A 23,270-nucleotide genomic window follows, 5' to 3' on the forward strand; every position below is an offset into this window, starting at 1 on the left:
ACAAACAAATCTACTCGAACCAAACACCACCCACTCAGTACCCCCAAACACCCAACTCACCATCGACCAACCTATTTCTCACATCCTCAGCCACTAACCCCACTCCATCACGCCTCCGACTCTCCATCTCACTCCCCCTTCTGCCCCCCCTTTCCCTCCCCCTTCTTCTCCCCCTCATTATCCTCTTCACACCCATTAACCATCAAAAACCTCCTCTTCTCCCACCCCACCACATCCCCCCCCAAGTTCCCCTTCCGCAACACCCGTCCCGGCACCACACCCTTCTCCTCCAACCACATGAGCGGCCAAAACACCGCACACCCCATAATACAAAACAGCGTCGCCCACGTCTGCGCCGCCAGCACCAACAGCTGCCCAAGCCCCCAGGGCATGACGAACTTGACGAACTCCGACGGCTGGTAGAAGTCCTCCTGCTTCTTGATGTAGTAGCGTTTCCCGGACCCCTGGACGGGGGTGCGCCCGTCTTCCGGGTCGGTGGTCAAGTCGAGGACCGTGGTCAGGGTTACCGGCGCCACGTGGAAGGGCACCAGCCAGATGGAGAAGATTTGGGAGATGGTGAGGTACAGTTTCAGACTGGGTTTGTCGAATGCTTTTTGCGGGTTGGGGTTAGCGGTGGGAACGGGGCCCGGGGTTCGCTACGTCACGTACCAACCGATTGCACCTCCAGTTCTATCCGCGGGGACATGATCTTGTACCATTGGTAGATCTTCTCGATGAACCAGCGGCTGCCCGGGTAGCTCCAGACGCGGCAGAAGGGGTGGACGAAGGCGGCGGACGGGGTGAAGAATTTCTGGATCGTGCGCTCTTGGTCTTGCGGGGTGGATTGGGTGAGGTGGTGGATTATGGTGGTGATTTCGGAGGCTGTTCTCGATGTTAGTGGTTGCTTTGGAGTTGTGGTGGTGGTGGTGGGGACTTACCTGGGTCTTCCATGTTGAGTGATTGATTGGTGCTTTAAGTCAAGAAGGGCAGGGTAAATTGGTGAAACACTACTAGATAGTAAGTTGAATTGATGTTGGGATGATGCTGGTTCAATGGGAATGGATTGAAATTATAGGCAGGGTTGATACAATGAAGTGATTGAGGGATGATGTCACCGGTTGCGTTGCATGTGAAAATCCCGGATTCTCGGAACGAGTAAACTCTTCACTCCACCCTTAGTAACCAACAATCTGGACAATATCTGGACAAAGAATCACGACTTTTCATGGTATCGAATGTTATCTGAAAATACTCCACACAAAAAACAAACACAAAGCATAGAAATCACCGCTTCCAGCTGTCAACCTTCTTGCGCCGCTTCTCGAAGATCTGACCAACTCCCACTCCATCGTCCCGCTGGCCATCCTCGGTGACCTTGCGTTTCCGACTCTTGTCCAATGCACCCCCGCTGCCCTTGGCCCGGCGAGTGAGTTTCGTGATCCGGTCGGCGCCCGCGGTAAGGTCCCTCCAATCTTCACCACCGTACTGGTTCTGCGGTCCCTCGGCCCGGAGTCGCTTGGCACGGTCCTTCTTGCTTTCCTTCATCAGGCGCACAAAGTTGGTCTCTTCGTATGCCGTACGCTCGGCCTCCCGCTCGCGCTCCTTCTTCGACTTCGTGTGTCGACCACCCTGCACAATCGTGCTACCGATGCTCGGCTCCGCCATAGGAGCGGACGACATCTCCGCGCTAACGAACTCGTCAATGACATTCGACCGCTGCGCGGGCCGCTCGCGGCGCTCTTTCCGCTCGGTTGTGGGTAGAGCCGTAGGCATGATCCGGGGCGGTCGGTAGATACCATCGCCGGCGGGTTCTTGGCCGAACTTGTCGGGTCTGGCTTGGGGTTCCGCCTTCTTCGAGAAGGCCGAGACATTGGGCCGGTAGGCCATCTCGTCGATGTCCTCTCCGTCTCCCTCCTCCTCATCCTCCTCATCGCTGTCGCCCTCGCTGTCGCTGCTGCCCTCGGATCCGGAATCCTCAGCGTCGGCGCCCTTGGCTTTCTTGCTCTTGCCCGTAGAAACACCATCCCGCTCTGCGCGCTCGGCATCCTCCGCGGCCTTGATGACTTTGTCCACCTGGTACTTCAGTCTACCCTCCAGCGGGCGGACACCGCGGTCCAGGTAGACGCGTAGCTCCACGAGTTTCTTGACGATGTCCTCCGGGAGGGACTCGTCGACATCCTCGTCTTCTTCATCTTTCTTCAGGCCTCGCAGTTGGAAGATGATCAAGAAGACGAGGTTCTGGAGGTATGACAGGAGGAGGTCGGATTTGGTGTCGAGAAGCGAAATGCCGTCTTGCGGCGGCTCGATCGACACATCGGAGGGGGTTTCCCGTTCGGCCTTCGGCAGGGACGAGCCGGTGTTGTTCAAACATGTAGTGAGAGTTTCCAGGAGAGCGGAGACATTCTGCAGGCCCGAAGGCGCAGTTTGCGACACTGCCGCCGCCATTGCGATTTGATGGGTGTGTGTGATTTCGTTCTGATGTGTTTGGCCGCGGAAGATTTCGATGGGAAATTTTTAGAGATGGCTTATCGGCACGTGCCGATTAAGTCCTTAGTCAATGGAAACGGGATGTCACGTGGACCAAGAGCGACGAGCTGGCCTCAACAACGGGAGCAACTGTGAAGTGACGACGCTCCCGCCGTTCTGGGAACAGCTCGGTTTGGTCTCTCCCAATTCTTCTTTTCTCCCATTCCGTTCCCTCATAAAGGTGCCGCATTCCTCCGCCCTTCGAGTTGGTTTCTGCTACAGTCCCCCCTCGAGCGGCCAACTCGTGCGATCTTCGAGAATCGCTTGTGGCGTGGAAGCTACCATCTGTGAGTTTCATTCCCAAACAAAAGCTACGCATACTATCGGTGGTGGCTAGGCCCGGCCCCGAGCATCCTATCTCTTGGCCTCCTCTCAGAGCCACGGACACGAGCTAATATACCGCCCGCCTCTTCCTAGAATCGCCCACCATGTGGTTCAGCAATCGAGCGCTGCCTTTGACCACCCTTCTTCTTTCGGCCCCTTCGTTGTCCGCCGCTTTCTACCTCCCCGGTGTTGCCCCGACCTCGTACGATGAGGGTCAGTCGGTGCCGCTCTACGTGAACCACCTTACCCCCGGTCTCGCGCAGCAGGACGAGCAGCTGCACTCCGTCTTCTCCTACGACTACTATCACCCGGCCTTCAGGTTCTGCGCTCCCGAGGGCGGGCCCAAGGATGTCCGGGAATCATTAGGGTCCATTCTGTTCGGCGACCGGATCCAAACGTCACCGCTGGAGCTGCACATGGGCAAGAATGAGACCTGCAAGGCCATCTGTGGCACGGCCACCTTCGACGCCCGCAGTGCGAAGTTCGTCAACCGGAGGATCGAGCAGGGATACAACATCAACTGGCTGGTTGACGGTCTGCCCGGCGCCCAGATCAACATGGAGGCTGTGACCCAGGACAAGTTCTACAGCCCGGGATTCGCGCTCGGCTCAATCAACGATGACGGCCTTCCGGTGCTGAACAACCATTTCGAGATCCTGATCGACTATCATCGGGTCGGGTACGGGGCCCAAGATAAGTATCGCGTCGTCGGTGTGCTTGTGCAACCCGAGTCGCGGGCCAACGCTCGGATCTTGGAAGACGGGACCGCGGAGTGCGAAACGGATGGGACTGGCGTTGTTCTGAACGAGGAAGGTGAGACGACCGTGGCTTGGACCTACAGTGTCTACTGGCGTGAGTCGTCCACCCCGTGGGCGACCCGTTGGGATAAGTACCTGCACGTCTATGACCCCAAAATCCATTGGTTTTCTCTGATCAACTCGGCCGTGTTCGTGGTGTTCCTCGTGGGTATGGTCAGCATGATTCTTATCCGGGCTCTGAAGAAGGATATCGCTCGCTATAACAGACTCGACATGATCAACCTGGATGATTTCGACAGCACTTCGGCAGCCGTGGAGGACGGCATCCAGGAGGATTCGGGCTGGAAGTTGGTTCATGGCGATGTGTTCCGGTGCCCTAAGGCTCCCCTGCTGCTCAGCGTGCTTGTGGGCAATGGCGCTCAGCTCTTCATGATGACCGGTGTCACCGTTGGTAAGCTGCCTTGCAACTAATTTGCATGTCGTAGCATTGACTTTTATGGACAGTGTTTGCCCTCTTCGGTCTCCTTTCACCTGCGAACCGTGGCTTCCTTGCGACGGCCATTCTCATCATTTACACGCTCTTTGGCTTCATCGGAGGCTATGTCTCGGCACGTGTCTACAAGTCTTTGGGCGGGGATGCCTGGAAGCGCAATATCATTATGACCCCTGTGCTGGTCCCGGCCCTTATCTTCGGCACTTTCTTCCTGCTCAACCTCTTTGTCTGGGCCAAGGGATCCAGCGGAGCTGTACCCTTCACCACCATGCTCGCTCTGGTCATGATTTGGTTCGTCATCAGCGTGCCGCTCAGTGTGGCAGGAAGCTGGCTGGGATTCAAACAACAGGTAGATCACTCCCGAGCGTGCCGACGGCGAGTCTTGCTAACGAGTTGACAGGCCATTGAGGGTCCGACCAAGACCAACCAAATCCCGCGCCAAGTGCCGCCCATGGCTGGCACGCTCCGCCCGATTCCGTCGCTCCTGTTGACCGGCATTCTGCCCTTCGGAGCCATCTTTGTGGAGCTCTATTTCATCATGACTTCGCTCTGGACCAACAAGATCTACTACATGTTTGGGTTCCTGTTCCTTTGCTATGGCTTGATGGTCATAACCTCGGCTGCCACGACGGTTTTGTTGGTTTATTTCCTGCTCTGTGCGGAGAACTACCGGTGGCACTGGAGGGCGTTTGCCGGCGCGGGAATGACCGGAGTGTACGTGTTCCTGAACGCCTTGCTGTTCTGGATCACGCGGGTTAGTTTTGGTGGCCTCACGGGCGCTGTTCTATACATTGGCTATTCCGCCTTGATCGGCTTCGTGGTCTTTATTCTGACCGGTATGTTGTCGTCCCTCTTGAGATTGGGGATGCCTTCAGAATATTCAACTGACCTTTAATGAACAGGCTCGATTGGCTTCTTTGCCAGCTGGGCGTTTGTGCAGCGCATCTACGGCTCGATCAAGGTCGACTAGAGAATCTGCAGTCACAATTTTTGATCGCGTCGTCAACTCGGCCCGCTCCCTGTGGAGCCACCGAGGCGTTTTGCCTCGCCCAGGCCAACCAGACAAACCCCCTTCCACTGCCTCATCCGGGGTATGACTGCTATTATTAACTCCCCCCGGCGTTAGACTTTCGCAGACTCTGGGACAATGGTTCGCACTCGTGAAGCATGACCATTTCCTGGGAATCATGTCGTTTTTGTACCTCGTAGGCCCAGTCGGTCGCTGGTCGCTGCTCTTGTCATTTTTATGAGATAGTTGTCACGGTCCCTTGTCTAGGATATCCCATGTAAAGCGACAGTTTATTGTTCTATTGCTTTGTGCATGATTCGTGCTTTCCTCTGTCATACTGCGCTGGTGTTTGTTGTTTTATTCTTTTTTGGGGGGAGGATGGCTGTACATAAATCGGGGGAACGAGTGACGGACAGATTGACTGTTGATTTCTGAAAAGGGCAATGATGGGGGGATGGGGGAGACCCATTGGGCGGTGTCCGTATGTGATTATGTGTACAATATGATGGTAGAGTGTGGAGTGGAGACAGTGGGAGAGAGGGTGACGAAGAGATGTGCATCTAGCCCAACCCAAGTCAACCCAAGTCGTGTTTCATCCGCAAGGGCAAATTGCCAAGGCCGCACATAAACATGTTCTGGAACCGGCGGCTCGGGGCTATGAAGGAAGGAAGCATCACCGATTCGATCCCTCGGGCGTCGCCACTACTTTTCCTCTGGCCCAGTTCTCATTTCTCATTTCTCAATAAAATCGGATTCCTCTTCTTGTCCGTGTTCTGTTCTTTCTAATTCATCCTGCTATTTCGCGACGGTCACCTTCATCTTCACGCCTACACTACACTAGACTTACACTACACCACTATACTATCTCCCACCAACAGCCTCGGTCCCTTTATTCCCTCTTATCGGTCCCACCACCGCCGCTTGATTTACCCCGCGCTATCCGAAACTCCGTGTCTTCTCTCGTCCTTCTCTGCGCCGTCCATCCCGCACACGCATCCCTGACGCACCCCTCTCTTACCCGTCTTCATTGCTGAAATCGGCACTGTGGTGTACGCATAGTTGACAATGGGCAAGTCGTAAGTGATGCGCTTCCCCAGTTGTCCCGCGTCGCCGTTCAAGAGGCGACGGAGAGATGGAGACGCAAGCCAGGGCGCAACACAATGTTTTGGGGTCTTGTGTCGCAGATGGATCTCTTGGGACTTTTCTCTCCATGAGACAAACGCAGTCTAGATCTGTCTTCTAGCCCTCTGCGCACCCCATGCTCTGCGAAACCTCTTGCATGAACCCCCTCTCCCCCGGTCGAACCCTTATCCGCCGTGCGGCGACGGCTTCCTCCCTCGTTCCAAACATGTACTCATGTTGTCACATTACCCGCAAACCACAAAACTAACGTCATGTTTTGTTCTATGGTAGACAGTCGAAGCTCTCCCCCGCTCAGCTGGACGAGCTCCAAAAGGCGACACATTTCGATAAGAAGGAACTGCAGCAATGGTATAAGGGTGAGTGCCTTATCGACCAGATCTATACAAACATGCAGCATATGGCTTGAGAGCGAGCACAGCAACCCACCGGCAGCTCAACACGCAAAGCCAACAACCCCTCGCGAAAAGACGGACGATAGAAAGTACAGGAGCTAACCTCTCCGGTCACGGAACAGGCTTCCTCAAAGACTGCCCGTCGGGCACCCTCACCAAGGAAGAGTTCCAGAAGATCTACCGCCAGTTCTTCCCCTTCGGCGACCCGTCCTCGTTCGCGAACTACGTGTTCCGGGTGTTCGACTCGGACAACAGCGGGATGATCGACTTCAAGGAGTTCATCTGTGCCTTGTCGGTGACCTCTCGGGGCAAGATGGAGGATAAGCTGGACTGGGCGTTCCAGCTGTACGACATCGACGGCGACGGGAAGATCACGTACGATGAGATGCTGGCGATCGTGGAGGCGATCTACAAGATGGTGCGTCGTGCCCCCTTTTTGTCCTATGGGCTGTTCCCTGAATTCCATCCCCACCCCCCACCGAAAACTGGCTAATGCTTCCCGTGCAGGTCGGCTCGATGGTAAAACTCCCCGAAGACGAAGACACCCCCGAGAAACGGGTGCGCAAGATCTTCCGCATGATGGACAAGGACGAGAACGGGAGCCTGGACATGGAGGAGTTCAAGGAGGGGAGCAAACGGGATGAGACGATCGTGAGCGCCCTCTCGCTGTACGATGGGTTGGTATAGAGCGCGCCCCAGCCGCCCACTACTCGCATGTTGTCGTTCTTTTTAACTGGAATTCTCTCCGCTCGGTGAAACTTGGCGCTTACTCGTTCTCGACTTGTTCTTGTTCTTGTTCCTCCTCCCCATTGTGCCTGTTTTCCGCTGTGCTGTTTTTGCAATGTGCTATGTGGTGCTCTCTATGTCACGTGATACATGTTTTCATCTCGTTGTTTCGCTAAGGATTCCCTACGAATAATGTTTGTACTTGCGTTCTGATGTGTGCGGGACATTTATGGGATCTTTTTTTCCTCTTTTCCTTCTTTCTTTTATTATGGTTTGTGAGTGTATGTGTTTATCTACATCCAAGACAGTCCGTCCAATTAGGGTGCGGGGTGGGGGGTCATAGTCAGCGTTATTGCAGTGCGCGCTCTCTCTCTCTTCTAAACCTGATATTGTCTTCTGTATTATGTTCCCGCCTTGTGGATTATGCAAACGCTTGACTTTTCTTTCCTGGCGGCAGAGTTCTGTGCCTAGTCTTCTTCATCCTTCCCATATACTTTCTCGATGTACATGTTTGCTGTTGCTGCTGCTGCTGCTGCTGCTCCTGTATACTCACTAGATCCCCAAGGCGGGTTCAAGGGTAGGGACCGAGATTTGTAAATACACTCCAAGATGTCATTGCTTGCTTACGTTATCTTGCAGACATGGCTACATTTCTTTACTATCCTCACCCGCGGCCTACAATGAGGTGAGCATAATTTCGGCAATGCCGTTATCAGGAAACCCTAGGATTTGGTTCAATTGTAAGGCATCTCGATCTCGATCCGCAATTCTCATTGCTTGGTGCTGTTTCTATCATGGATCGTCACGTACAAGAGGGTGGTGGGAGTCCGAGGGTGGTCATCCAGACACGACGACTGTCCATCTATAATCTGTAGGGGGAATCCCTATGCGGCAGAGAGCGGTGGTAGTGGGTATAGATAGATAGGCAAGTAGGAGGTAAGTAGGCGGTGGAGGGGGCGGTGGGGGTATGAGATTTCCATCTAAACAAAGAATCAAAAGTATATCCCCTCAGCTTTCGAGACCAAGTAAAAGCAGGGCAGGGCAAGGCAAGAAGCACAAGAACCGCAAACGATATCATACGTAATCATGCCTCATGCCTCACAGTCAGAAAAAAAAGAGAGAGAGAATGGTTGGGATATCTTCTTTCCTCCCTAATCAATACGAGAGGGCGAAAAAAACACGACGTGGGCTTCATTCCTTTCGGCTTCACACATGATGCAACAAGAAAAGTATTTTCGGAGAATGAGAAAGATAATACACAATGAAAAAGAAAAATCGTGAGATATCATCGTCTATCGAAGAACCAGCTCGTGCGCTTGGCGCCAGTCTCCTGCGACTGGACGCCGGCTACGGGAGCACTGCTCTCATTTCCTCCGCCGCCGCCTCGGAGAGGCTTGGCAATTCGGGAGCCACTGAAGTTGAAGCCGCCGCTGGCGTCCATGCTGGGGAGTCCGCGGGTTGAGCCCTGCTTCGCGGCCTCGAGGCGCTCCTTGACGGCGGTGAGTTGGGCTTCGAAGCTGTTGTTGGTGAGATGCGTGGTTAGCTTGAGGTCTTGTCTTATGTGGGGATGGGATTAGCTGGAGAGGAATCCCTACCGGTGGTTCGCTTGGGTGAGTTTTTCCTGGCTCTCCTGGAGCAGGCTCTCCAAGCTGGCTATCCGCTCATTCCGGGCGATCAACTTTCGCTCCGCGATGGCGACCTCCTTCTTCAGGCTGCTGTTCTGCTCGACCAGCTGGCGCTGCACGTGGGTGAGCTGCTCAAGGTTGCGCTCCAGAAACGCCATCTTCTTCTGCTGCGCCCGGTTGTTCGAGGAGCGGAGGACGTTGTTGTATTGCTCGCGAGCATCATCCAGCGATATCTCGAGCTCGACCACCCGCTCGCAGCGGTTCTGCAGATCCCGCATCAGGGACTTCTTCATGGCGTCGAAGTCGGCGATCTGCTGCTGCAGGTTCTTGCCCGCCGCGCCGTTGGTGGACACTCGGGTCTGCGAGTCGGCAAGGGACTGGCGCAGCTTGCCCAGTTCTTCGTCCTTGCGTGCAATCTCGTTGCGCAGGTCCGTGACGGCCTGCATCTCCGCCTCCTTGCGCGTAACGTACACCTTCTCCAACCGCTCCCGGATCTCCTCCACGTCGCCCTCGCCCAGGTTTCGTTCCAGAAGGGTCTCGTATTCCCGCTCGATAGTCGCCAACTTCTGTTCAACTTCCGCCCTGCGGCTGTCCTGCAGCTCGCTTAGCTCGCCCCGGTCATTCATAGTAAGCTCAGCCTGGCGTATGAATCCCTGGGTTTCCTGCAGACTAGTGCGCAGCTCCAGTAGGTCGTCGGGCGCGATCGTCTCCCCGGCTTCGCTAATCTTGTGCAGTTCGTCCACGCGTGACAGCAGTTCCTTAAGCTTGCGTTCGTTGTCGGAGAACACATCTCCGCCCAGGTCGAAGCCCGCCATCATCTTCGCCATCTTTTCGGCCTTCTTCTTTTCCTTCTCGTCCAGCGCAGCGCTGGTCTCCTTCGCCTTCATCCGTACGTCGAGCAACTGCTGCTTCACATCGTCCAATTCAGTGGTCAACTCCGAATTGGCTTCGCGAAGACTGTCCATGGTGATAGAAGCTTCCTTGCTCTCATATGACACCTTCTCCAATTGCATACGAAGCTCGTTCACCTCGGTGGTGAGCTTGTCGTTGTCCTTGCCCGAACGTGCGGTGTTCTCCTTCATGCTCTTCAACTCCTCCCGAGCCTCGCGCAGGCCCCGCTCAATGCTAGCAATGTGAGACTCTTTCTCCGCAATCTGGTCCTGCAGCTCGTTCTCCCGTCTCAGGAACTCTTCCCGCTCATCCTTCTCGAGAACCAGGCTTGGTGTGCTGGAACGGTCCCCTAATCTGGAGTCGGGACGAGGAGTCTCTGAGCGGGGAATGTCCTGGAAGCGAGAGGGAGTGCCAGGTCGAGGGGCGCGAGCCTCCGCCTTAGCCGCACTGACAACTTCTGAGCCTCTTGAAGGAGTCCAACGATCCTTGGGAACTGCTTCACCACTGCGCCACACATGAACTTCCGTCTCCAGCGCCGAGATATAGGTCTCGAAGTTGGTAACTTGACTCTGGGCCTTGCGGAGGAGCTGCTTCAATTCCGCCGGGCTGAGCTCTGCGTTCACCTTCGCCTTGTTCTTGATAGCCTTGGCGCGTACACCGAATCGCAGGGTCGAGATTGTTTCCGCATCGTTGTAGCTACTGGGCGAGCAGTTGATGATCAAGGTTGTCCGCGAGTTACCTCCCAAACTTTCTTGCAGAATTCGAGTGAGCTTAGAATCACGGTAGGGAATGTGCGTCGATTTGCCGTCCGTCAGCGCGTTGATGACCATGCCCAGAGCACTCAAACTCTTGTTGATCTTCTTCGCTTCCTCTAGAGTCTGACCACTCGCACCGGTCTTACCGACCTTCTCACTACCCGCCAGATCGACTAAGAAGAGCTGACCACTCTTGGCCGATCCGGTCTCCAGATTCTTCTGTGTAACGGTAATGACGAAGATAGAATGCGACCGAGAGGACTCCTGGTTCATGTTGGTCGCCGCAACCGCTCTGGCCGCACCACCCCGGCGCATCACCTCGTACACCTCCTGAACGCTGGACACATAGACCTCGAGCAGGCCCTTGACGTAGACGCCACGAGACTTCTCCTCGTGCACCGGCAGGTTGTCGTTCTGCGGTACGAGCAAGTCGCGAATCCGCTCCATGTAGATCTCCATGTAACTGACCCGCACCGTGTACTCGATGTTACTGGGACTGGTGAGGATGCTGGCGAAGATCTGCTCGACTATGCGCGGAATGATACCCTTGCCGATGTCGTCGTCAATGTCGGAACCCATCATCGTATACGACTTTCCCGCACCCGTCTGGCCGTACGCGAAAACCGTGCCGTTATAGCCGTTCAGGATGTCATCCACAGTCGGTCGGATCGAGAAGTTGAAGACATCTTGCTGCTTCGAGTCCATGGGAAACACTTGATCGAAAGTGAAGGCTCCAGAGCCTTCTTTGGACTGTGGACATGCGCGAAAAGCCGGGATTTAGCAAAACCTGGGAACATAACCCCTCCCTCCCCGGCACTCTTGCTCTTCGGAAGAGTAGGGTGAGAAGAGAGAGGTTGCGGGACACCTCAAAACGTTCACCTGAACAGGAGCACTCACGTTGACAACACATGATTGTTCATTCTCAAATTCCACGATCGGTTCACCCCCGGACGCCAATTCGACTTTGTTCTGCGGGCGGAATCTCGCAACCACTGTGTCGCGGAGCGGGTTAGCTTAGTGGACACCATGATTTCACCTTCAAGCCTGAAGAACCAGAGGGGAAATAAACACAATGAACAGAGGGGATGGAGAATGCGCACCCTTAATGGTGTTGGGGCCGTTGGGGCCAGATGACCTGTCAAGTCGAAAATTCCATCAGTTCTCGTTGCCGCGTGCGCGTTGTAAGAGTTGCCCACGAGGAAGTGTGGGTTGAAGCGGTGAACAGGGGGGTGGGAGGGGAGTAGCAAGAGCCAAAACAAACATACGCCATGATCACTCTGACCCGGACTCAAGGTGAGGCCGATGAAGAGGGAAAGGATGTGAATGACAAAGAGAAAGAGAAATAAAAAGGAAACAAGGAACCCCAGAGGGGGAGGGGGGTGTTGCGAAAATGGGAGAGAGGGGTTCGTTCAGATCACAAGAAGGTAATGAGAGAACAGGCTTGGGAGATGGAGAGCGGAGAGTAAGTACGAGTAAGTCAGTAAGTTAGTAGACGGACAGAACGGACAGACGGGACGGGACAGACTAGACTAACTACTAACTAAACTACGGTTTGGGTCAGGGGTCCACGTGCAATTACGAGTAGGCCGGGCGGTCAGAAAGAACCACGACTACTTTAGCATCTCCCAATTTTGTGTTTCAGAAAAGAAGCCAGAAGTACAGTACAGTACAACGCAGTCAACCAGCTATGCTCGTGACGTGGGGTCATGGTCATCTCTGCCTAAGAAGTCTGAAGAAGTTTTGCATTCTTATCGGGCATTGAGGGAGGGGAGTTGGAATGAACTAGGCGCATCAAACCTGTCTGTTGCAATAACTAAAGTTACCGAGCTCGAATTTCTCTACCCAAACCAAATTCTGCCTGGCACTCGCCTGCCAACTTCATTACTTCATCGGAATGCCTTAGTTCCACGACCGAAATTTTTGACTAGGCAGGAATGTTGGGGTGAGACTACATCATGGCGGAACTGAAATCACCGGCAGACGGTTGTGAATGGAAACTCAAATTGAAAAAAGAATGCAAAGCAGGCCGAGTTGTCGGGCCGAGTATCTGACATGCAGTAGCAGCAAAGAGCAAGGAGACACCAAAGTCAAATGCATTCAAGTGAAACAACAAACAACATGAGCATAACATGAAACCGATGCAGTTATTCATAATTACCAATGGGAGATCACGATAAGAAGAACAGATCAAGATGTAACCAGGCGCCAAAACCCCACGCTGTGCACGTCATCAACGGGGTGCAAGTCCCTTGGGTTCACTGCCCTTGTATCTCCACAAGAGCATGATCAATGCCTTGGGCATTAAGCCCAGGTGGAACACAGGGCAAGACATTGTCAACATCGCCATGAACCAAGAGATCCAAACCCGCGTATAGCAATATATCGTAGTCGTCTCCCCTCCTCTCTCGTCTCTAATCTTCCCAGCTCTTCTCGACGGTCTCGCGCACTCGCTTGATGTACTCCTTGCGGTTATCTTTGTACAGGTTGGAGGCTTCTACATTGGCGGGGGATGAGGTGTTCGGGTCGTTGAGCAAGCTATAGACAGAAAAGCGTTCGTTAGCATCGTTTTATTCCCGCCTCGTGATTGATCGGGGATAAGCAAGGCAGACAAGAGTCCTTACCTCTGAATACTGGTAAGGATCGCGGCCACGTCATAGGTTGGGCTCCAACGGTTCTGGAGAATGTCCAAGCAGAGCTCGCCCGTACCGTAGACATTCGGATGGAACATCTGGCTGATGAATTTGACGCCTGGAGGCTTGTTGGGATACTGCTCCTCGAAGTGCATCACGAGCCGGAATGTGCCGTCCTCAAAGGGCGTATCGGCGGGTCCGATAATGACCGCATTCCTGGAGCGGTTATCAGACTCAGACTCCATTGCGGGAGAGAACATCGAGACAGTTAGGATTGACTCACCAGGTCATGACATTGTCTGCTACAGGAGACGCGGAAACTCCAGCAGGAGGGTCAGTTTGCATACGCTAAGATGAAGCATAGCTGTTAGCTCATGTAGCTCGGCCTTGGTCGATGATCGATAACATGCTTAAAGCGAATCCTGAGACAAGAGACCCATTTCAACGCAAGGGACAGAGGGTTGAATCCCACTAACGCAGCGGGCAGCTACGTACCTTGAAATCGCGCATAAGGCGACGACGGGCAGAGGTCGACATTGTGGCGGGGTAGCAGCGATGAACGAGGAGCTATCGGAAGCTGATCCAAGAACAAGTCAGGGTGCACGACTGCAGGTGGCAAAGATCACGGATGTGTGGCAGAGGGTCGGCGATGTGAGTGAAATATGAGGCGAAGAGGATGAGATCTCTCAGGCCGGACCTCTGAGTAATAAGACAACGAGGAGTTGAAGGCAGTGGAGAATCGGTCGGATGGAGTTCGGAAAGAGGAGAACAAACAGACGATAGTCGGAGCGGGAGGATGGGATGAGTAGGGCGGGCGGGCGTTGATCCTCACTGCTGGACTGCACCGTCAGAGACTCAGAGTGTTTGTTAGTTTTGTTGGACCAGTCACTGACCGTTGATTCAGCCAGCCTGAAGAACTAACCACGATAGGCATGGTGTGCTCATGCCATCCGAATTACCTAATGCTTATCCAGACACCCGGTGACTCTCACCGCCCGCTTGATCGGGAAGCATAGCATGCAGCCGGCTGCAGGCTCGGCCACGTGCACGTGATTACGCATGAAGTATGAGTGCAATCTTTCTCCTTCCCGCCCACATTGGACTAACCCGAAGCAGGAACAACTATAGATTCGTCCCGCCATACAATCGCTATAGCTGGAGACAGCATTCCAGCAATCAAAGGGATGTCAAGCAGTGCCGGTCGTTGACCAAATGCTCTGTGATAAATTCGAAACACTCTAAAAAAAATATCCGTATCTCAATCATGAGAAGTTGTTGAATACCACCGCTGTCTCGAGATGCTAGGACCGTTGGAATTGCCGTTATTCCCCTCCTGCTCAGATTGCCTGGCCTGGTCGGCAGACGGGGAACTGGCCATCGGTGCGGGGGAATACGTCCAGGTGCTGGTCAGTCGTTTGTCCATCACTATCGAGCTTATGCGAATGATTTGCTCACTGCGAACAGACCCCCAAGACGGCCAATGAAAAAGCTGAACAGGGTCCTGTGCAAAAAGCCATCAACGACTGGCATTCCAATCGGTTCAGGGTCAATGTTTTCACTGAAAGCGAATGGCCAACCATCTATCCCCAGAAGCGCGACAATTTCTCTCTTGGCGGCGAGCAGTCCCTTAGCACCGTGGTAGGTCTGGCCTGGTCCCCTCCAGGACTCGCCAAGTTCCGGCGCTGTGTGCTCGCCGTCTTCACCTCCAATCTGCTGCTCTCCCTCTATGAGCCTGTCGGGATCCAAGGCAAATGGACGCGCGTAGCCATCGTCAACGACTCCCTGAAACTGCACTTCCAACCCCAGATCCAAGATGAGGGCTTGGCTCTGCGGAAGTCATACATTCGGTCTTTTTCGTGGTCATCGCCTCTGAAAGTACCTATCGCGGAGCAAAATGCGGACTCGCTAGCAATTTTCGGCGTCGAGAGTCGCTGGGGCCATCACCTGTTGTCAGTTGCAAATGACTCTAAGGATGTGATCTTCCTACGAATACGAAGCTTGGTAGCAGTACATAGTCCAAGGTACACCGCTGATGTGCTCGCCTTAACTTCCTTGAATAAACCCTTTGTGAGCTATCTTGAGGCTCAGCCATCATCGCTCTTTGCCGCTACACTACAATCCAAGGCCATTGTCTCATCAATGAATTGGGGCCCGTGGATCTTTCCGGGAGACGACGATCAGACGCAAAGTCCAACTGCCCGTCACGCGATAGGGAATCTGGCCGTTGTGTACGGGACAAAATTGAGGGTCCTCAGGCTAGAAATTGACCCAGCATCTCTCAAGTATGGAGCAGACGTGGGTCTGCCTCCCGAGCCACTGGCCAAGTCAGAGGAGAACGCTTCAGTGTCTTGCAAGGGACTGGAAGATCATCGTTTCACCGGTCCCATTGAATGGATCAGTCTGGTAAGACAGAATCTCACAGGGAAATAATTCTCGATTAACAACCACACCAGGGTAATGCGCAGGCTCTTTCTTTGGCTGCGGGTGTCTTTGGGGGCCTCGCTCTTATCACAATGCCTCACTCAGCATATGAAGGACATGAGCAAGAATCCACAAAGATTGAGTTCAAACACCTACCATTCTATGAGGACACGGCGGCAGAGATCCAGTCCGAAGCCCCAAGGCACTGGGATCCAATATCATGTAAGCAATATTCTGTTACCCACACTAGTCCTAGCCCACGCTGACACGGGAAAGCCATGACTGTCACACGAGACGCTGAGTCTCAGAATCTCGCGCTGCATGTAGGAACAGGCGGCGGCTACGCGATAACGAAACAATTCTCCTCGGAGCAGGAGGACCAGCCATTCTCCAAGGCCCCCTGGAAAAACCAAATCGACGATATGCGGGAACAGTTCGACTTCAATCGAGATTTCGGAGGCCTCGCCGTGGCCAGGATCTGGGGCCTGACCTCATGCAAGGGCATCGTTGCGAGCGCTACCACGCTCCACCCGGGAGACGTCATTGAATACCGCACAGCCGCCGAAGACCGAGTAATCATCACCTTCTCCACGACCACTGGCGAAGTCGCAGACGAGCTCCCCAGCGGGCCAACAGCGACATCGGCGCCCAGCTCTGCCTCTGGCCCTGACTCCTCCAGTACAAGGCGCGATGCGGCCCTCCGGCACATTCTACAGTCCCAAAATGACGAAGGCGACAGCCCACCATTGCCACTGTCTGGTAGATTATTATACGCAGCAGCATGCTCCGCCATTGTCGATTGCGCCAATGGGGAGATCATGGCGCAAGCTCGCCAGGTTCTCATCAGACTCGCTACCATCACAGGCGCCGATCTGACCGAGGAGATCTCCAAATGCTCCACCTCCAAGAACACGGTAAAGGCCAAGTCCGCCGAGGAGCTCAGCGGGCCAGGGAGCTCTCTTTTCGAGAGATGCGATATCTGCGATGCCGGCGTTGCTTGGTATTCGAACCAGGAAGCGCAATGCGCCGCGGGCCACCTCTTCGGTATGTAGCACCCCCAGAAACAATGGTATGCTATCCTGCACATCACAAACTAACAAACCTTTCCTGAATGTAGTGCGGTGTGGCTTGACGTCGCTAGCTATCCAAGACCCCGGGGTATCCAAATTCTGTTCCGGCTGTGGGAAAGAGTATCTGAACGAGGACGAGATGGACTCGTCCGATCCGGATCTCCAACGGTCTTGTCAACGTCTGTTCGACATGTTCGATACGTGCACCTTCTGCGGCGGGAAATTCCGTCCGTAGTGTTAAGGTAGTTACCGGTATATAGCTCAGTAAATAAGTTACTTAACAAGACGATAAATGCTTCTCTCACTCAATTGCTCGCCGAAGAAGAAAATAAATTCCATTCGTGTTTATTATATCGCTAATGGCACTAATACAGCCCTAGCAGCTTGCCCGCCACGGGATTCCACTCATCATCCCAACGACGGGAACTCTCTTGACGAGCCCCGTCACGCAGTCTTTCCAGCTTCGCATCATCCCCAAACAGCTCCACAAGATGGCCGACCAGCTCCTCCGCGCTGCCGGACCCACGCCCGTTGACCCCCTCCGTCACCAGCTCCGGCCACGCCTCGAACCGGTTCCAACCCACCACCGGCAAACCCGCGCCAAACATGTCCACGACCTTCATGGGCAGATCCACGCCACTGCTGCTGGTGTGCAGGCTGACGCCCAGCGACGCCGACGCCAGCAGGCGCGCGTAGTCCTCCATGCTCAACCACGCGGTGCGGATCGTCACATGCTCCAGCTTCCCCGCCGCTTCCAGCTCCCGAATGCGCCGGAGGTACATCTCCTTCTGGGGTCCCTTGCCCGTGATGATCGCCAAGATGGCAGGGAGTTCCGTGGGCTCCTCGCCGCCGCCGCCGCCGCCGCCGCCGCTCTGCTGCTGCCGCGCCAGCGCAGAGTATCGGCACAGGGCGTCGATGAGCACGGAGAAGTCCTCGTCCGCGGTCCAGGAGGTGGAGCTGACCAGGACGCGGAGGGCGTTGGTTGCGATGAGCGGGCGCACGGATTCGGACTGCGGGAGGGAGTTGAGGAAGGCGGCGCGCGCGGCGCGGTCCGGGATGGGCTGGAAGTGGTCGGCGGGCCGGTCGTGGAGAGGTAAGATCGCGGCGTGATCGTTACGGATCCCGAAGTCTCGCTTGAGGACCGTGGCCATCGCGTTGGTGACGCAGAGGTGTGCTGTCGCGTATCGGCTGAAGAATCGCTCGTAGCGCTGCGAGAGGCGGACGAGCGGGTGCGTGTCGCCGAGCTTGAGGGCCAGGATCGTGTAGCCGAAGTTGTGCCAGTCGATTATTAGGCTGGTCTGCCGGAGGAGGCAGGTGAGGGAGGCGATGGCGAGGGTGGGGATGGATGGGGGGTTCTATTGTGGGAATGGGGGTTGAGGTTAGCAGGGTTGGTAGGTGTGGCAGGTGAGTATGTTATGCGGGGTGACGACTGACTTGCACGAGAAGCCATTTGGCTGGTTTGGTTCGATAGGCGAGAATCCACCAGAGACATCCGATCTGGAATAGCACTTTGAGGGGTCCAAAGAGGAGGAAGAGAAGCTTGTTGTTTGTTTGGAGGAAGGTCGGGTGCGGGGGGAGCGCGACGATGGATATCCGGGGATGGGAGGTGATTTCGGGGTGGACTTCCGATTCTGAACAAGCTATATATTAGTTTCAAGCTATACGACTGCAATTGGTTCTGTTCGCGCACCGTGGTAGCCGATGATGTCCACTTGGCCTCCGCCTCTTGCTACACTGAGCGCATGGTACTGCATGCGCGGGCTGCGACCGATGTCCCCTAGTACGAGAATCTGGACGGTTGTCTTGGGGTTTTCGGGGCCATCTTTTTCAGAGGCAGGTTGGGGTGTATATCTTGAAGGGGCTAGGAGAATGATTGCCAGCGTGAGCGCTGTCGATGCGTAAAAGGCGATGCTGATGAGAGTTGCGAGCATGGTGACGACGGATCAAGCTCTTGGGAGTTTATGAGATTGGTGACAGATGATCCAGCATCGTGCACAGCAATAGAATTAAAGAACGGAGTGCGATCAATAGGCGTCTCAGCCGTGTAGCGTTTAGCTTAGCCAGCAGAAGTATGTCTATTGATCCTGATCCCGCGCGACAATGGAAGAAAGAAATCTAGAGCTCTGGGGACAAGCTGGCCGGAGGAGGAATCCTGGGCCGATGAACGGAACCCCACACCGGAATACGGAGACACACACACACGCCGGGCGCGTCAGAATAACAAATCGGGCAACTTGACAACAGGCGCGCGGCTCGCATTGATAGGTTACATGCCACTGGACCAATTAAGTATCTTCGGCATTTACTCCTTTGATTATCTTTCGGTCTAGCTTTATCTCTCTTACCCCGGATCGTCCCCTCCTAAGTTAAGTGAGTGCTTTGGGGACTGATTGATTACTCTTTCCAAGTTTCCATACACTCGATCTGACGTGTGTTCCTGAAATGTCAGGCAACGAGCGAGATACCGTAATTACGTCCCAGCTGAAAGGCTAATCACGTGGCGCTCGTTATCACCGCCGGCCGATCGTCGCGCCGCTATCTGGGGGCTATTCATCCATCATCATCAGCGTTCTAAGATCGCCACAAGCGCCCTTCGCGGTCGCTCCTTTCTCTTCCATTCATTCCCTTTCCATTGACGCTATGCTGCATCTTCTGCTTTTATCTTCCGACCTATCATTTTTGCTGAGCTCTTAAAGCTCAATTGTTCTGCTTCTAGGCAGCTAGCTGTTCCCTGAAACCTCGGCTCAAGCACCGGCCTCTCACGAACCCCCTCCGGCTGTTGGCTGGACACTTGCAACGATTGTGCATAGCGCAGCGAAATTGACACAATGTCGGCCGGGACACCCGTCTCTATCGTGGAGACAGCTCCCCCTAATCATGGGCTTGGTCATTCTCGTGGTCACCGTTCGCGATCGTCTCGCAGGTCGCACGGGCCAGTTTCCATTTCGGCCTCCTCTTTCGACCTGTCTTCAGCAAATCAACAGCCCCCACCACCTGTGATCAGCCCTGTACTTCCCAATGACAACTCTGGAGACTCCGCCGGACATGCTCATCACCATACACACTCCCATGCATCAAATCATAGCGTCTGGGAAGCATCTGCTCATGAGCACTCCGTCTCTTCATGCAACCATGCACATCACACGAAGAATGATGGCGCTGCAGGGCTGATTGGCGCTCAATCGCTCGATGCATCGGTCGGGCCTGGGCCAAATACAATGTGAGTTCCTCAGTCGCGCTCTTCTAGCCAGTAATAACAATTGGAGAAGCCAAGATGCTCTCGCTGGACCCCTCCTGGCTCTGCCATGGATCGCCCTTTCCTGGTATTACCAACACCATGCGCATTGGAAGATACAACAGAGAATCTCAGACGATCCTGACGCAATCGCTTCGAGTATCGGCAAATTAGAACAAGTCGAACGGAAGACCGCCATGCTGACAGCAGTTACACTGATACTATATGGATGCGGACAGATCGTGCGATCGGCACAGCGGGGAGGATTCGACTTCCCTTCTGCACTTCCCCCGGTGAATTCAAGCACGGCAAGGGTGGCACTTCTGCAAGCGGCTTCTCTTGCTCTGCCCATATATGCTGGTTTGAAAATTGGAGGGTTTCTGGTGGCTTTCAGCTTGCTCCTTGCGGTAGCCTCTGGAGTGCCTACGCTCCTCCAGGGGAATGGAGCCCACAGCAGTGGCCAATTTCGATTCAGTCAAAAGAAAGCAAGCGGTGCTGTTCTTGCCGCGGTCATCGTGCTGAGCTTTTTGGGCTTGAATGCAACCTGGGATGATCACCCTTTCTTCGGTTACGCTTCTTTGCTTGTGTCCGTCTTTGTACTTCGTCCTCCCCTCTCAGGGGCCAAGTCGGTTGATGTTGACCTCTCTACGCCCGCATCGTCCAAGAAGCAGCTTTCAGAGTCGGGTGCAAGCGCTACTTCAGCTGGTGATTCTGTGTTGGCTATTTTGTCAGGCTTGTCGCTGACACTCGTCACAATTGTTGTTTCCGGGAACATCTCGTTCGAGGTCCCTGACATGATTTATCACTTTGCCGCCTCTGGTGCATTTGCAATCAGTCTAGTCTCTATTGCCCCTTCGCATCTACAGTCGCCGCATAAACTAGGCCTCATCCTTGGGACGGGTAGCGCTGCCCTATTCTCCTCGCCTCCGCTACAGGACAACGCTCAGGTCATCTATGTCTCTCGGATCATCATTTCACTCGTCTCCTACCTTGCTGTCCGGTTTGATGGAAAGAATCTGCGCCATTCTGCGCATTCCCATGCTCATGAGCAGCACAGCCATTCATCTGCCGATGCTTCCAAAATCACCAGATTTATCCTCCACCACAGCGAATCGTATCCCCTTCTGTACAGTATTCTCAAGGAAACCGATTCGCGACGCATTTTCTACTTCATGTGGTAAGTTCCCGTACCACCCCACTATGTTTCACCATTGCTAACCCTTTTCAGCCTTAACTTCAGCTTCATGCTCGTTCAATTGGCATACGGCTTCTTAACTGGGTCTCTGGGACTGCTCAGCGATAGTATTCACATGTTCTTTGACTGCCTTGCTCTAGTCGTTGGTCTTTGTGCCGCTGTCATGAGCAAATGGCCTCCGAGTTCGAGGTTCCCCTACGGCTATGGCAAAGTCGACACGCTGTCTGGCTTTGCCAACGGCATCTTCCTGATGTGAGCAATGCGAACGACCATGCTTATGGCCTACGACTAATGGCATGCAGGATCATCAGTATTGAAATTATCTATGAGGCGGTCGAGAGGCTGTCTTCTGGCAGCCAAATGCACCGCATTGGTGAGCTTCTCGTTGTCAGCATTGCGGGTCTACTAGTGAACCTCGTCGGAATCATGGCCTTTGACCATGGACATGCGCATGGTCACGACCATGGTCACGGACACTCGCACGGTAACGAAAACATGCACGGCATCTTTTTACATATTCTCGCCGATACGCTGGGATCTGTGGCTGTGGTGATCTCGACCATTCTAGTTCACTACTCTGGCTGGCCAGGGTATGATCCCATCGCCTCGTGCTTGATCGCAATCTTGATCTTCGCCTCGGCAGTCCCGCTTGTCAGCAGCACATCGAAGACTCTATTACTGGCGTTACCGGCTGATGTGGAGTACAATGTGCGTGAAGCTCTAGCCGGTGTCTGTACTCTCCGAGGAGTTGTCGGGTACACAGTACCTCGATTCTGGCTGGACGACACAGGCAAGGAGTCTTCTGGTCACCACCACCACCATGGTCATGATCACGGTCACAGCCACTCCCACGGTCATAGCCAGAGTCACGGCCATGACCATGATCATGATCACAACCATTCGCACTCCCACAGTCATGGTCATGGCAGTGATCACTCGCACTCTCACTCTCCCACCCACAATCATGCCCATGGCCACAGCCACGATCACGGCAGTCACTCTCATTCCCACAGCCATGACCACCACGACCACTCCCACGACACCCATAACCCCAAACTCCTCGGCGTCATCCACGTTATCGCTTCCCGCGGCGCTGACCTTGAAGACGTCCGCCAGCGCACAGTCAACTATCTTCGCGAGAAAGACATGGACATCCTTGTTCAGGTCGAGCGCGAAGGAGACGGCCGGTGTTGGTGCGGCGGAGGTGGAAACAAAACCTCCTAAAGCATTTCACATTCTTTTTTGCTTCTAAACTATACATAATCTTTCTATGATGACTCTGGATCGGGCTGGATAGACCGGTCTTAAGGGTTTTTCGTTGATCTTCCCCCTGATTTACTTCACATGACGCTGTATGTATGTGTCGATGTATGTATGTATCTATGTCTCATTCAACTTTCGCCCTTCTTGTCTCTCTTCTTATGAAAGTTCTTATGAAAGGGGGGTATTTTCTCAGCAATTTGGTGGCTGTCCATAACAGGGTCCGCCAATAGGTATATGATATGGGGTTATTCGTTCCAAGCAGTCGTCTGGAAGGGGTAGCGACGGATATGTACTGTACTATAGTCATTTATGAGTGTACAAGAATCAAGGGAGTCCGCAACCTGTTCCATTTTTTCACATATACACGGAGCAATTGAGTTACATATTGCTGTATTGTACCCCTAACCCGATGGGTAAAAGAGGAACCGGACGCACACAAGAATGGCCCATTCATTAATGAGGTTCCAATGTTACAATTCAGTCACGTCGCACATGTGCGCTCTTCACGTGAGATTGGATCATCACATTATGGGCACCCTGCTCCTCCCCCCCTCGGCCATAGCTCTCCTAGCTTTCCAGCACGGAAAGCGTGACTTGAATGGTTCCACGTAGCCAGTCGCAGGTGTATCCCCATAACTTAGATGGAAAATTCAAAATACATCGAAAGTATACTACATCCCCGCTATAGATTCAAGCATCATGAATGGCAATATATACAGCCGCCGTACCCGCTTTTCCGTATATAAAAGTAGGACAGAAGCACAATGGGAGATGAGATATGTGCAGCAGTCACGGGTACTGTAGCTAGCTGCCT

At 54.0% G+C, this 23,270-nt stretch overlaps 9 protein-coding genes across 9 annotated transcripts; 4 read left to right on the forward strand and 5 right to left on the reverse strand.

Annotated features, from left to right (window-relative positions):
* Window positions 1-128: 128 nt before the first annotated feature.
* Window positions 129-951, reverse strand: BO72DRAFT_485693 (uncharacterized protein; the record flags this gene model as incomplete). Its single annotated transcript, XM_040947902.1, has 3 exons — window positions 129-610; window positions 670-882; window positions 939-951. The coding sequence occupies 3 exons, from the start codon at window positions 949-951 to the stop codon at window positions 129-131; spliced, it is 708 nt and encodes a 235-aa protein (XP_040801843.1).
* Window positions 952-1,075: 124 nt separating this feature from the next.
* Window positions 1,076-2,486, reverse strand: lcp5 (small subunit rRNA maturation protein LCP5). The gene has a single exon (XM_040944595.1). The coding sequence runs from the start codon at window positions 2,443-2,445 to the stop codon at window positions 1,285-1,287; it is 1,161 nt and encodes a 386-aa protein (XP_040801844.1). The 5' UTR covers window positions 2,446-2,486; the 3' UTR covers window positions 1,076-1,284.
* Window positions 2,487-2,632: 146 nt separating this feature from the next.
* BO72DRAFT_97046 (transmembrane 9 family protein) lies at window positions 2,633-5,318 on the forward strand. Its single transcript, XM_040950842.1, has 4 exons — window positions 2,633-4,059; window positions 4,113-4,450; window positions 4,502-4,937; window positions 5,004-5,318. The coding sequence occupies exons 1-4, from the start codon at window positions 2,955-2,957 to the stop codon at window positions 5,069-5,071; spliced, it is 1,947 nt and encodes a 648-aa protein (XP_040801845.1). The 5' UTR covers window positions 2,633-2,954; the 3' UTR covers window positions 5,072-5,318.
* A 639-nt stretch (window positions 5,319-5,957) lies between these two features.
* On the forward strand, window positions 5,958-7,458 carry BO72DRAFT_97048 (EF-hand domain-containing protein). Its single transcript, XM_040950843.1, has 4 exons — window positions 5,958-6,186; window positions 6,524-6,609; window positions 6,768-7,063; window positions 7,153-7,458. Exons 1-4 carry the CDS (start codon window positions 6,176-6,178, stop codon window positions 7,330-7,332), a joined length of 573 nt encoding a protein of 190 aa, XP_040801846.1. The 5' UTR covers window positions 5,958-6,175; the 3' UTR covers window positions 7,333-7,458.
* A 1,010-nt stretch (window positions 7,459-8,468) lies between these two features.
* Window positions 8,469-12,141, reverse strand: BO72DRAFT_447622 (putative kinesin family protein (KinA)). Its single transcript, XM_040944596.1, has 5 exons — window positions 11,908-12,141; window positions 11,743-11,777; window positions 11,540-11,634; window positions 8,967-11,392; window positions 8,469-8,888 (listed from the first exon to the last, which is right to left on the reverse strand). Exons 1-5 carry the CDS (start codon window positions 11,910-11,912, stop codon window positions 8,657-8,659), a joined length of 2,793 nt encoding a protein of 930 aa, XP_040801847.1. The 5' UTR covers window positions 11,913-12,141; the 3' UTR covers window positions 8,469-8,656.
* A 912-nt stretch (window positions 12,142-13,053) lies between these two features.
* ubc2 (E2 ubiquitin-conjugating protein RAD6) lies at window positions 13,054-13,809 on the reverse strand (the record flags this gene model as incomplete). Its single annotated transcript, XM_040941228.1, has 4 exons — window positions 13,054-13,177; window positions 13,264-13,488; window positions 13,556-13,620; window positions 13,768-13,809. The coding sequence occupies 4 exons, from the start codon at window positions 13,807-13,809 to the stop codon at window positions 13,054-13,056; spliced, it is 456 nt and encodes a 151-aa protein (XP_040801848.1).
* Window positions 13,810-14,405: 596 nt separating this feature from the next.
* BO72DRAFT_428045 (uncharacterized protein) lies at window positions 14,406-16,998 on the forward strand (the record flags this gene model as incomplete). The annotated part of the gene is made up of 5 exons (XM_040943011.1): window positions 14,406-14,678; window positions 14,737-15,675; window positions 15,726-15,915; window positions 15,970-16,737; window positions 16,811-16,998. The coding sequence occupies exons 1-5, from the start codon at window positions 14,571-14,573 to the stop codon at window positions 16,996-16,998; spliced, it is 2,193 nt and encodes a 730-aa protein (XP_040801849.1). The 5' UTR covers window positions 14,406-14,570.
* Window positions 16,999-17,080: 82 nt separating this feature from the next.
* BO72DRAFT_428048 (chitobiosyldiphosphodolichol beta-1,4 mannosyltransferase) lies at window positions 17,081-18,897 on the reverse strand. Its single transcript, XM_040943012.1, has 3 exons — window positions 18,454-18,897; window positions 18,198-18,394; window positions 17,081-18,118 (listed from the first exon to the last, which is right to left on the reverse strand). Exons 1-3 carry the CDS (start codon window positions 18,692-18,694, stop codon window positions 17,129-17,131), a joined length of 1,428 nt encoding a protein of 475 aa, XP_040801850.1. The 5' UTR covers window positions 18,695-18,897; the 3' UTR covers window positions 17,081-17,128.
* Window positions 18,898-19,160: 263 nt separating this feature from the next.
* Window positions 19,161-22,785, forward strand: BO72DRAFT_403136 (metal cation transporter MSC2). The gene is made up of 4 exons (XM_040942224.1): window positions 19,161-19,983; window positions 20,033-21,175; window positions 21,227-21,445; window positions 21,496-22,785. The coding sequence occupies exons 1-4, from the start codon at window positions 19,592-19,594 to the stop codon at window positions 22,415-22,417; spliced, it is 2,676 nt and encodes an 891-aa protein (XP_040801851.1). The 5' UTR covers window positions 19,161-19,591; the 3' UTR covers window positions 22,418-22,785.
* The last annotated feature ends 485 nt before the right edge of the window (window positions 22,786-23,270 follow it).

This window comes from Aspergillus fijiensis (genome assembly GCF_003184825.1).
Source record: "Aspergillus fijiensis CBS 313.89 unplaced genomic scaffold BO72scaffold_20, whole genome shotgun sequence".
In the NCBI taxonomy this organism is placed as follows: domain Eukaryota; kingdom Fungi; phylum Ascomycota; class Eurotiomycetes; order Eurotiales; family Aspergillaceae; genus Aspergillus; species Aspergillus fijiensis.